The following is a 12,055-nucleotide window of genomic DNA, read 5'->3' as shown; positions in this document are numbered from 1 at the left end:
CCCGCTTTTGGGACTCGGATTGAAAAAAAAAACACGCACTGGTGGATTATCAGGACACACTAAACGCTTCTTTGATGGGGGAATTTGTCGTAAAAACAAATTTCCCAACAAATCACTTGCTCGTACACAGCAACACGCAATTCCGCATACTAGCACGACTCGCGCAATGGATGCATAGTTTGCTGATGGTGATATTTCACATTAGATTCACAATCACTTGGCATCCGATGGGAAGAAATTAAATATTTAACACTAGCATTTAGGAAAAACACTGAAGTAAACTCTTCTTTTCTATAAAAATGCAAACTGTCACTGGTGAGCTGGGGAGAACTTTTGCTCTCTGCGCGCGGTCGTATGATTTTTTTTTTACTTCTGTATTTGTTCTCTTTCTCAGACCATCTCTTTCTTCCATCCTTCTTTGATTGCCACAAATTGACAGTTTGCCCTGTTGAGCAGTTATCGTTTTACGTAAAGTGCCCAGTTTAGATACACAGAAAAAAGTTCTTTCTACAAAAATCGATAATAATATTAAATTTTATCCATCCATGACCTGAGAGGGTAAAATAAAAGCTGAATAACTCAAAGCAGGTATACGTTTACAGAGCTAAAATCAAGATTATAAACACACTTGTGTACAGCTGTCAAAAGATTGCTCTTCCCTGGCCTTTTGTTTGTCATTTTAATAAACACAAATATTTTCTCTTTGTGGAAATTTTACTGAATAATAATTTCTGGTTGTGCAAATTGTAGCCCACATTAATTTGACTATAGTTTTGACCCTCAAACCTGTAAAGCTTTGTAATGGGTCAAGTGAAGAGTCAGTTCAGTGAGGACGAGCTTCAGGATTATGAAGATTTAACATACTTTACAAAGAAAGAAATCTTGTAGTACGTCCCGTCCCCTCAATGAAAGAAACTAAATCTTTCCATTTGCAACATTTCTATTCTTCTCTGCTCTTTTCAGTGCCCACAAGAAATTCAAGAATCTCGCCCCTGAAAAGGTGGGCCACAACAAGAATGCGAAACTGTCGATGAGCAAAGTCCTTGAGTATCCGGAACTGAAGGCCAATCCCTTCGGGGATAGGATATGCAAAGTGTTTAGCTCCAGCAACGATGGAGATATAACGTTCGAAGACTTTCTCGACATGATGTCTGTGTTTTCCGATGCTGCCCCAAAATCTGTGAAAGCAGAACACGCCTTTCGAATCTATGGTAAGGGTTGTGAGAACGAAGCGTTGTAGAGGAAGAGTGTTGACTGAAGAAATATGTTTCTTCCCTTTTAGATTTCGACGGTGATGACATGATAGGTAGGAATGATCTAAAGCAAGTCATTAAACGACTGGTAGATTACAATTCTGATCTCGGGGACAACGACATCGAACAACTCATCAATGTAAGTGATGCAATGTAAATAGGGTGCCCGCCACAGAGAACTAATCAAACTGATTACATTCTAGAACATCCTTGAAGAAGCCGATTTAGACGATGATGGAGCATTGTCGTTTGCGGAATTCGAACATATTATCGATAAATCCTCTGATTTCATCAAGTAAGTGTGCGACGCTTTCTTTGTGATTTGATTTACACCCTCTCGTACATTGTTGCTTCTGGTTATCTTACAGCTCTTTCCGTATACGACTATAACATGCAACAGTCTTCTACCTATGTAACTCAAAAACTTTCGAATGTATTACTAACGATCATATAGTCCAACTCGTGATGTAATTTAAGTAAATGTAAACGCACAATTTCATAATAAAATTATATTTGTATTGTTTTGAATAGAAGTTTCCTTACACGCCTATGAGTCGGAGCGACCTGACGCTCCTAGGGCTGAAGGTAGCCTGGTAGCTTCATTCGCATGAAAATCCACGTTGTAATGAACGACACGACGATAAAGATGAAGCCCATGGCAATGAGCAGGATTTTGTTCAGTTTCGGCTTGCCTGGTGTGTGTGTTTGATCCATTATGATGAACCCGAGACCGCCGATCGTGAACAGGAAGCTACTGGCAAGTCCTTCCATGATGTACTGACCGTTCACCCGGTACGGCATAAACGCTACCGGTCGCGAATGTCCATGCTCATCAGTCGTCGATCCTACACTCGGTGGTTCAACGATCACGTCATAAATGATGCCTGTAAAACAAGAAACACCATCAATTGGATGCAAAATGCTACGAAGAACCCTGCAAGCCGACACAAACCTCCGGTGACCAGAAAGTACGAAAGCAATACAAACGAAAACACCGTCATTGCGGAGGGCTGTTGGAGCCATGAGGGCCGCTTGAGCTTTAAATTCGGCACTTCGAAGAGAAAGAACGGCAAACTGTAAAGAGCTTCCATTATTTATTGAAAACTATCTCCCCTGTGCAATTCACGGTGCTGAGTTGTTGATACGGCAAGTATTTTACACACCCCCTTCCTTCGATACTGTCATTAGTGTCAACACATTTTGAGAACAGAATGACGTGCCACCATTAAGATGCAATTACACGGATCATTGTGCAAATAATGTTTTCACATAAAAATTGCACAAAACTGGGGACGAAATCTCGTAGAAAAAAAATCACATAGAAAACTGATGTAATGGGAAGTATTTTGTATTCTTAACACGTTTGCTAGTAAGATTTAAAGTAAATAGTTGGAATACTTTCATTTTTAGACATTCAGGCTGACGATTTAATTATTTTCCCATCAAAATTTCATATTTCTGAAAATTGTTACATGGGACACAGCAATTCAGCATTTCGTTGCTTTGCAAGTGTGTACGTGCATGCTTTCGCGTGTGTGTTGGTATGTTCAGTGTAACCGTGTGCTGCGATAGAGCTCGTGTATCGCATAGTCGAGGCCTTTCTGTAGACGTTTAATTCGCAGGCAGTGAGAGCACGGCCAGCCAAAAGGGAGCAAGAGCAAAAACACATCCACCGTGTTGTGTGCGTAGGTCGTGTTTCGTTTCGTAGTTTTTCTCGAAAATCGCGTTTTTCAAAGGCTTCCTTAGTTTTTTCCGACCTCGCCGCGCGGACCACGGGAACGGATTCGATGACCCCGGGCGCCAGTCATCACCATCGTCACTGAACAGTGTTCATTTTCCACGTTTTTCTTTCCTGGTGGTGTGGTCCCTCTGGTTGCACACGCGCGCGCGACCACAGCGTGTCCCGCACCCTGTAATCGTGTGTCCTATGGACTCCGGAGTCGGCCAACTCGATGCTACCATCTCGAATCGGTAGTCTAACGTGAGTTTTATTTTTCCTTCTTTTTCGTCAAGTAGTTTTTTGTCTCTGTACGGGAATGTGTGATCTGTGAAGGGGTTGAGAAGTGGAGGATTGCGAGGCAAACGGTGTAGTATATGAACAAGTGTAGTAGATTCTTCACTCCATGGGACGTTAATTTAAGCGACGTCTGTCATCGCCGTCATCGACAGGCGCCATGAAAAGTCCTTCACCAAGGGTTACTAGACTCGACGAGCGAAGTTAGCAAACGCAGTAGCAGCAGCCATCATTAGTGGTGGGTTTTCGACGTACAGCAGCAATAGCACACACACCCATACATACAAGCGCCGCATTACATACGTTCGCCGTCCGCCATCATCATGGAAACAATTTTCGGTGGTGGTCAGTATAATGAGGCTTTAATGGTGTGGATCGTTTAAAGCTAGTTACGAAAGTGCATGCGTATGTGCCAGAGTTTGTCCCGGAAAAGTGGGTGTACAGCGGGTACAAGGGGTGCGTGTGGGAAGGAGTGTTTTTTGACACAACAAAGGAAGTTCTCGGGCCTGGAGCATTTACGTAGCGAAGACGTGGTGGTGCATTAGTGTTGGTGTGCTCGAGCGATAATGTGGTGTGAAATACGCAATCAGCAATAGAACCTAGCGTTGGTGTGGTGTGCGTGTGGGCACTAGGTCAGAAACTGAAGCTGGTTTATACAATCGTGTACACACCGACACATACACCCGCAAACACGCAAATTCTCTAGTTAAGCAGTGCTGCCTGCACCGATCGTAGATCGTGAGCATATTGCAGTGTTGCCAAGGATATTTCGTTACCACCAGCTATAGCTGTCATCGAATGTCGTCGAAGACCAGTGCGTGCACTTATGTGTGCGTTGGTGTGCGTACGTAAACTGGACGAACAAGAAAAAAGACCTGGTGTGAAAAGGAAGCAACCATAGCACCGTGTCTGCTATGCGGAAAGAGGAACGACAAGCGTAGCGACGCACACAAACGCATACGTTCACACATCATAACCCTGGGCGCGCGAGAGTGTGTGCGCGGATATGTGTGCGAGCATAGGTGGAAATACGAAGGAAGCGAAGAGAACCAGCGCCAGGTAGCCAAACGCAAGAACTGACCCCAACACAACAGCAGTCATCAGTGCTGAGCGCACGTTTTCGCCCCGGATTTTTTGGGTTCTTCTATTTGCCTTTATTTTTTGTTCGGTGTGTGTTTCTTGTGCGTGGCTCCTCCAAAAAGGAAAAGATGGTGGCCAACCCTGTGTGTCGGACATGCTGCTGCTGGTGACAGTAGGTTGGTAAAAAGGAACCATATCTCGGTACGCCTAAAATACTGGTTAGAAAAAAGGTTGCTAAGGTGAAACAAAACGCAATGTGAACGTGATTTTGTAGATATCTCCACCTACTGTTGGTACGGGAACAGGTGGAACCGACAGGGCAGCAGGGGTACCTAATTCTTTGGCCCTAACAACGCGCATCTAAATGATAGGAACGAACAAAATGACAGTCAAACAAAATTCCAACTAGTGCAATTCTTCGCTTTGTGGTGGTTGCGTTATGCGTGTTGAAAAATGCTAAACCGTTCTCGACGTAAGGCAATTGATGTCCGTCGCGAGTGTGTGTGGCAAAAAAGGTAAAAGGTAGGACAATTTTGTCGTCGTTTCGTGCTTGTGCCAATTGTGTGATAAAAGCGAACGAACCGAAATGACGATGTAATATCAAAGGAGCCACCAACTCTCCGAACCGCTTCCCGGAAAAGGGGCTATGAATCACGCATGAAATCCCGGAACAACGTAGAGAAGAAGTACTTCTGGTGGGATCTCCGCAACGATGGGGATGATGTTGGTTGGTTGGTGCCTTTGCCATACACTGCACTTGTCCGACATCATCTTCAGTTCTCGTCCAGCAACTGCGAAACCTAGTCCTCCCCCCCCGTTTTATACTTTGAAATCCATACCACCCCAAGCTCCCCCCGTGTTAGTGTGTTTCATGGAATGTGTCTTTTTTTTGGTTTGCATTTTCCAGCACACCGTTTTAATTTTTCCACCACACAAAAGGAAGCCCAACCTGCCTGATGGTGAAACGGTAAGGCACCAAGTTTGACCAAGTTTCTGCACGAAGCTGCTGGTTTTTTGCCAGGGAAAAACAAATCACACAGTTGTCGGTGTCCAGTCTCTGTGATGAGAATGGTCTTTAGGTTACTTACAGACGGTTGCGATGATACCGAAACACAGCGAAAGGAAGGAGAGGTGCTGTGAAGCAGAAATGGCATATCAATTGCTTCTTCTGAACCGTAACCGAACAACTGGCACTGGCCAGATTTGCTTCCCGTTTGTGGGCTCTTTTTCTCCTGTGTCATGCCAGCAAGCGGAATAGCGCACTTTATTGATTCGTCGTCATTCTTAACACTCTTTTCGTGTAATCTCTGTGCCTTCGTTTTACTCGTCATGGTTGTCAGCCTTCAGCCCTGGTAAAGTGGATGCGAAACAAATCGTGTGGTGATTGTGGGAGATAAGTGGAAATGAAATATGGCTATATTCAGCGGTGTACGTTTATCTAACAGATAGCAAGTAGAATCGACGAAGAATTGATCCTATGTTTACTTACTTATCAATTGTCCTACACCAAACACTTTGTTGCGTTCTTGGTGTGTCTGCTGTAGAAGAAGTTTATTTAAAATCTATCAGCTGACAGATCTTCTATCTACATCAAGAACCCAATAGTGCGTCTGAGTATCTTCCTCTCGAATGATTCATACGTCAGTTTTGAGAAGGTTATCTTCCTCCGAAGCATGGATGAAACTTTATCTCGAATGGTACCGATACAAGGTTGTGTCGTCTTTAAAGTTTTCATAATATATCGGTACATAACGAGGCCTGGAAGCGAGAATTTACAACAAGCTGATGGTCAATTCTTAGCGAAATTATGTCTTAAAAGGTGGAAGTCATCAAACATCTGGATGGAAATCAACATTTTTTATTGGATATAACAACATTTCATTCTGGATTTCATCAGATACCATATTTCCGGTTATCTGGAGTTCTTTGAGGGTGACTGTCTGGGACTTGAAATACCCAATGCTGATTGGTCAAAACCCAGAAACATTGGGACTGACTGCAGACACACTTTGTTACAATAACACAAATACAGTATGAAGTTCCTGGCGAGAACAAAAACCATCCAATTGTAGCGATTAGTCCAGTTCGCACAATTCTTCACGCGTGTGTACATACTTTTGCATATTTCCTTTATGATTTGTTGCAACATATGAGCAAACACACACAAACAGTCGACGATTGCGACTCCCAATGCCACAGTGTGTGAAATGTGGCTGCGTTTCCTTGAGATACAACACTTCTGACCCCGCCGAGCGCGTTGTGTTATTGTTTCGTCTCCGATGCTACTGTGCACCCGTTGTTTGTGGTGGGGTGACGCTCGAGAAAATGCAGACGATTTTAATTCAACCCACCATCAGCCTGGCTGCACAAAAAGAGCACATGCCAAAGCATTCAGAAGGAGGACAAATGAAATCTCGCACGAGTTGGAACAGTAAGGCCCCGTGGGTGGGGTGGGAGGATAAATAGTGCAGCGGGTTGGGAGAGAGGAGTAGAAGTGCAGTCTTGGTGCACAAAGTAACCAACATCTGCTGGCTCTCGATGCTGCGAGACCAAGCACGGTGGGAGTATAGCAGTGTATCATTCGATTCTCGTGTCGCAAATGTTACTTCTCAAGGCGAAGAAAAACTAACGATGCTGGTGGTGATGTTGCCGCTCTGTCTTGAAAGAGATGATATTCTACACGTGTCGACGATGTAAATGCCGATGCATGTTGCAAATGTGTACGTACGACCATTCACAAGGAACTAATCACCTGTGGTGGCTGTGTAAGCGTTTGAATAGTGTAACAAATCGTATTAATATTCTACACCCGACGTGAAACTCCGCGCATGTAGTAAATAGCAGTATTGGGAAGGATCTATACATTTTTTTTATAAATTTAAACATACAAATATTACGCTCTATGCCGCCATATTGTCGATAAAGATTTTACAATCACCAACTTTTTTGTTTTTTTTTATGTAATGTTCTTTAGCAACATAGTAGCACATGACATTTCACTAACTTGTTCGTTTCTCTTTCTTTTTGGTACATCATCGCGTTTGCAACAACTGCTATGTCTTTGGCATACAGGCGTGAACCGTCCATCTTGTCTGTGAAACAAACGACAGATCAGAAGGATCCGCTCCGGAGAAACCAACAGCAAGTGGAAGAAGGAGGAGGCTGGCAGGAAAGGAAAAAGTAACCCCTGCACGCAAAACGGAGAAAAGCATCATCGAAGGAACAGCGCTTTTAAGCTCAAGCACCACAGTAAAACTGCAGCTACGTACAGAAAATACAGGAGGACACATTAAACGTTCAGCGCTACACAGACACAAAATTTCAGCACGATGGAACTGCGTGTGGGTAACAAGTATCGGCTCGGGCGGAAAATCGGTTCCGGATCGTTCGGCGACATCTACCTCGGTACGAACATCTCCACCGGGGAGGAGGTCGCCATCAAGCTGGAATGCATCAAAACAAAACATCCGCAGCTACACATCGAGAGCAAGTTTTACAAAATGCTCCAAGGTGCGGTTGGCATCCCGACGATCAAGTGGTGTGGCTCGGAGGGCGACTACAACGTGATGGTGATGGAACTGCTCGGACCATCGCTCGAAGATTTGTTCAACTTTTGTTCGCGCCGCTTCTCGCTCAAGACAGTGCTGCTGCTTGCCGACCAGATGATTTCGCGCATCGACTTTATACACTCGCGCAGCTTCATACACCGTGACATCAAGCCGGACAACTTTTTGATGGGACTGGGCAAGAAGGGCAACCTGGTGTACATCATCGATTTTGGGCTGGCGAAAAAGTATAAGGATTCGCGCAGTATGTCCCACATACCGTACCGGGAAAATAAAAATCTAACCGGGACGGCCCGGTACGCATCGATCAACACACACTTGGGCATCGAGCAGTCGCGCAGAGATGATCTCGAATCGCTCGGGTACGTGCTGATGTACTTCAACCTCGGTACGCTCCCGTGGCAGGGTCTGAAAGCGGCCAACAAGCGCCAAAAGTACGAGCGGATCTCCGAGAAGAAGCTATCTACGCCGGTCGAGGAGCTGTGTAAAGGGTTTCCGCGTGAGTTCAGCCTGTACCTCGCGTACTGTCGCCATATGGACTTTATTCAGCGGCCTGACTACTGCTATCTACGCAAGCTATTCCGAACGCTGTTCCACCGACAGGGTTTCGTGTACGATTACGTGTTTGATTGGAATATGCTTAAGTTCGGGAGGCCCAATCTGAACGCATTCACGAGCATGAAGCGTGGGCAAAGCCGGACACCGAGTGCCACCCAGAACGAGCAGCAGCAGCAACAGCAACAACAACAGCAGCAACAGCAGAAGCAAATCACCAACACCACCTCAGTAACGACACCGTCCAAAGGTGCCAGCGGTGTCGGAGTGGTAGTGGCAGGTAGTGTCGGAAATGCCAACAACGCCAACAACAGTAGCAGCGTCGGAGGTGGTACCGCGATCGTAAGCAGTCACGCAACATCCGGCGTGGTCGGAAACAATGCAGCGACGGCCGTTGCCGTTGCGGCGGCCGCTGCGGCCGATAAGAATAAGGAAATGTCACCACAGACACGCCACCTGCTGCAGCATTTCATACGGACGGAGCTGCAGAAAGGGCAACCGCCGGGCGGTGCAGGAGGAAGCGTTCAGCAGCAGCAACAACAGCAGCAGTCCGGTGGTGGCGGAATGGTGATGGGCGGCGGACCGCAAACGATCGGTGGCCAACCGGCGGCGCACAGTAACAACATTAATAACAACAGTGGCGTCGGTGGCAATGATCCGAGCGTGGATGCGACGGTGGTGGCAGCTTCCTTTTCCCGGCACGAAACACCCGAGCGCCGTTCGTCGATTCGTCTGCGGGGACAAAATTTGGACTCAAGAAATGCGGAATAATATTAAATTTTTCTTTAATCAGTTTCTTCCTTCGCTGCGTGTCCTTTGCTGGTCACGCGTACACACACACACACGCAAACACACGCGACGCACTGTCTTATATGAGTTAGGGGTTTATGCGCATAATGCTTTCCATGTTTGTTTGCGGAGCCACCCGTATTTTGTAATTTCTTTGCACACACAAAAGATTTCTTTCGCCACACATGTATATTGATGTAATATTCCAAAGCAACGTAACCATCCTGCCGCAAAAAGGGCTATTTCTTGATGAAAACTAAGACAGACCAAAATCATCCTCTTGCTTTAGTTCGAATGCTGTAGTATTGAACTTTAGACGAACCAAGCGCCGATCTCTAGTAAAAGGACAAGGAAACCAGTAGATAGATTCTGTGCACGCTTTAGTCGAGAAGAGAAGCGACATGACGCAAGGAAAGAATATATAGACGAGCTTCCGGGTACATTGGAAGGGCAAAATTGCACTAGGTTTTGCATTGGATAAATGCAAGAGCGCGAAGACAAGAGCAAATGTAAAACTGTTTACAGTTAATCAACTGGATCGGTGTTTTGTGTATGTTTGGGTGTGTGTGTGTGTATGAAAGAACACACAGGAACACATATGTGTGTGTATGAAAGAAGAAAGGAAGAAACTTGTTGCGCAAAGGACATACTTGGGTGGTAAAATGTAGCCTGTAGACACAATGACTGTTTTCCGCATGACGGTCCCTCCATGATTGTTTGGAGACACTTGAAAACGAGCAAACCGAGAGCGTGTGTTGTATGAGTGTGCTCTGCTGAAGATTAGCAGAAGTGCAGCGAATCAAACAACTTGAACCATGGTCTTACCATCAGTGTTGTTATGCTTTTCTTCCATTAAATCAAATGTAAAAACCACTGCTAGATCAGCTGCAAATACCCGTCATCGTTTAATTTGCCGTATAGCCCTGTATATTTAGCAGCTTTCCTTTGCATCAAGCCTTTCATTGTACATCCATTTCTAATTTCTGTAAAAATCATGACTTAAGGAATGTTTGATTAATTTGTAAGCGACCGTTTATTATTTGACCCACATGTAAGAGATACGTCGAACCTTGCTTGCGAGGTTCAATGTTGGTTGAGAAATAGTTAGCCAGTAACGAAGAAAAAAAAAACACCTCATCATCGCAACACGCTGCCAGAGCAAAGCGAAACCGGAGCCAGTTCCATGCGACAAATCAAACATTCGCTTGCTTCCGTCATTCGCTTTCGCCGTAGGGATTCGTCTTTTTTGGCTCTCGACGATTGCTAGCCTTTTGTGTTATCCTTTACGCAACAGTCATTCAGAACAGAAAAATGATTTGCTCTCCCTCCTCCGGAATAGTTAATGGAAAGGAAGGAAAAACGGCTTAGGGAAAGCGCTTTTTAAAAGTGTTGCTTAAGAAGCAGCGAAATGCTTAACGGCGCACACAGCGACAGAAGAACTGATGCTGATACGCGATGATGCTGTACGCAGGAGCAAGACCCGGGTAGATGCAGATGTAGCGGAACGAGTTTAGATAAACGTAAAAAGGGATATAGTAATGTTTAAAAGAATTTAGCCACCTGCCAAGCCAAGCAAGCGGTTTACTGATATATAACGAAGGAAAGCGAGGGAGGAACACGTTTTTAGGCTAGCGAAGAAAAGTAACACATAAATATGGGCCCAGAAGGAAGGAATATCTAGTACCGCAGCGGTGTTGTAGTAAGAGGAAAGGACACACAGTGCGCGTGGTTTGAGCGCGACCTGGGTGAAAGGTGATAAGAAATAAGGGTGTACTAGTTCAACAGCGACTAATAAAATGCGACTAACTCTAAACTAACGCGAACCGCTTTCTCTCTCTCATTCTCGAAAATAAATATAAAAGTATAAGAATTGCAAAGCTAGAGAAGAGGAGAATGGAAGATGTGAGCAGCACAGCAGTGGCGCGCTGCCTGGATTTGTGTAGTAAGTGATCGCTGGAGTATAAGAACGAGGAAAACCATAGGTTCAGTACGTTACACTATAACAAATAGGACAAAGCAAGCGTTATCGAGTCATGCCGCCGATGATAGGGGTCACAATGAGAGGGAGATGGCTCCACGGCTCGGGGTAAAAGTTACGCACTATGGAAGCTGCTTGCGAAAACGGTTCCATATTTCTTTCATCTAATGTATGAACCAGTTTAGAATACGAATATCGGCAACTGAGAACAAAAAAAAACTACTACCATACACACAAAATACACAAACCAGCAGTAATATGCAGATATAAGCTCTAGTAGAGATGGCGAATGAACTGTAAAAAAAAAACAACACACAAACATACGACAACATCTAAGGATAATGAAATTAAACTAACTTAATATCCCCCGCTAGCGTTTAATCTAGGACAGTACTGAATATCTACACTACTAAAACGAAGCAGAACCACTCAGTGTATGTTTAGGGTTACAGTTTTGCCCGAGATAGACCCGCAACAGCAAGATTACAATTTACAACCAACAACAAACCAATCCTTATATACATTATACAAACAATGTGTATGTAGCGGCGAACGAAGGCAGAAGCATAATAATGCAACGAAAGTGAATTAAATACTGTTTTTTTTTTGGCAGAGGAAGTACGATCCTATAACGTCAAAGTAAAACTAAACAAATTAAACAACACACGATGGGGCGGCACACGCGCGTCGTTTGCTAAGCTAAGTTTAAGTAGACCAACATGGGAAATGAAATCAATGCTATTGTGTGCGTGCAAACAAAATAAAAAAAGAGGGTGACGAAGAGGATAATGGAAGAGATAATGGTTGGATATAAAGGACA

The 12,055-nt window shown here is 44.6% G+C and overlaps 3 protein-coding genes across 3 annotated transcripts; 2 read left to right on the top strand and 1 right to left on the bottom strand.

Annotated features, from left to right (window-relative positions):
- Positions 1-801: 801 nt before the first annotated feature.
- On the top strand, positions 802-1,643 carry LOC128711496 (calcium and integrin-binding protein 1-like). Its single transcript, XM_053806372.1, has 5 exons — positions 802-887; positions 964-1,211; positions 1,283-1,392; positions 1,457-1,548; positions 1,622-1,643. The coding sequence occupies exons 1-5, from the start codon at positions 802-804 to the stop codon at positions 1,641-1,643; spliced, it is 558 nt and encodes a 185-aa protein (XP_053662347.1).
- A 183-nt stretch (positions 1,644-1,826) lies between these two features.
- LOC128713522 (putative oligosaccharyltransferase complex subunit CG9662) lies at positions 1,827-2,344 on the bottom strand. Its single transcript, XM_053808383.1, has 2 exons — positions 2,206-2,344; positions 1,827-2,137 (listed from the first exon to the last, which is right to left on the bottom strand). Exons 1-2 carry the CDS (start codon positions 2,342-2,344, stop codon positions 1,827-1,829), a joined length of 450 nt encoding a protein of 149 aa, XP_053664358.1.
- A 5,332-nt stretch (positions 2,345-7,676) lies between these two features.
- On the top strand, positions 7,677-9,239 carry LOC128712078 (casein kinase I). Its single transcript, XM_053806974.1, has one exon. It carries the CDS (start codon positions 7,677-7,679, stop codon positions 9,237-9,239), a length of 1,563 nt encoding a protein of 520 aa, XP_053662949.1.
- Positions 9,240-12,055: the final 2,816 nt, after the last annotated feature.

This window comes from Anopheles marshallii, chromosome 3 (assembly GCF_943734725.1).
Source record: "Anopheles marshallii chromosome 3, idAnoMarsDA_429_01, whole genome shotgun sequence".
Classification (NCBI taxonomy): Eukaryota; Metazoa; Arthropoda; class Insecta; order Diptera; family Culicidae; genus Anopheles; species Anopheles marshallii.
The sequence above is the reverse complement of the archived record's forward strand: the minus strand, read 5'-3'. Positions and strand labels throughout refer to the sequence as shown.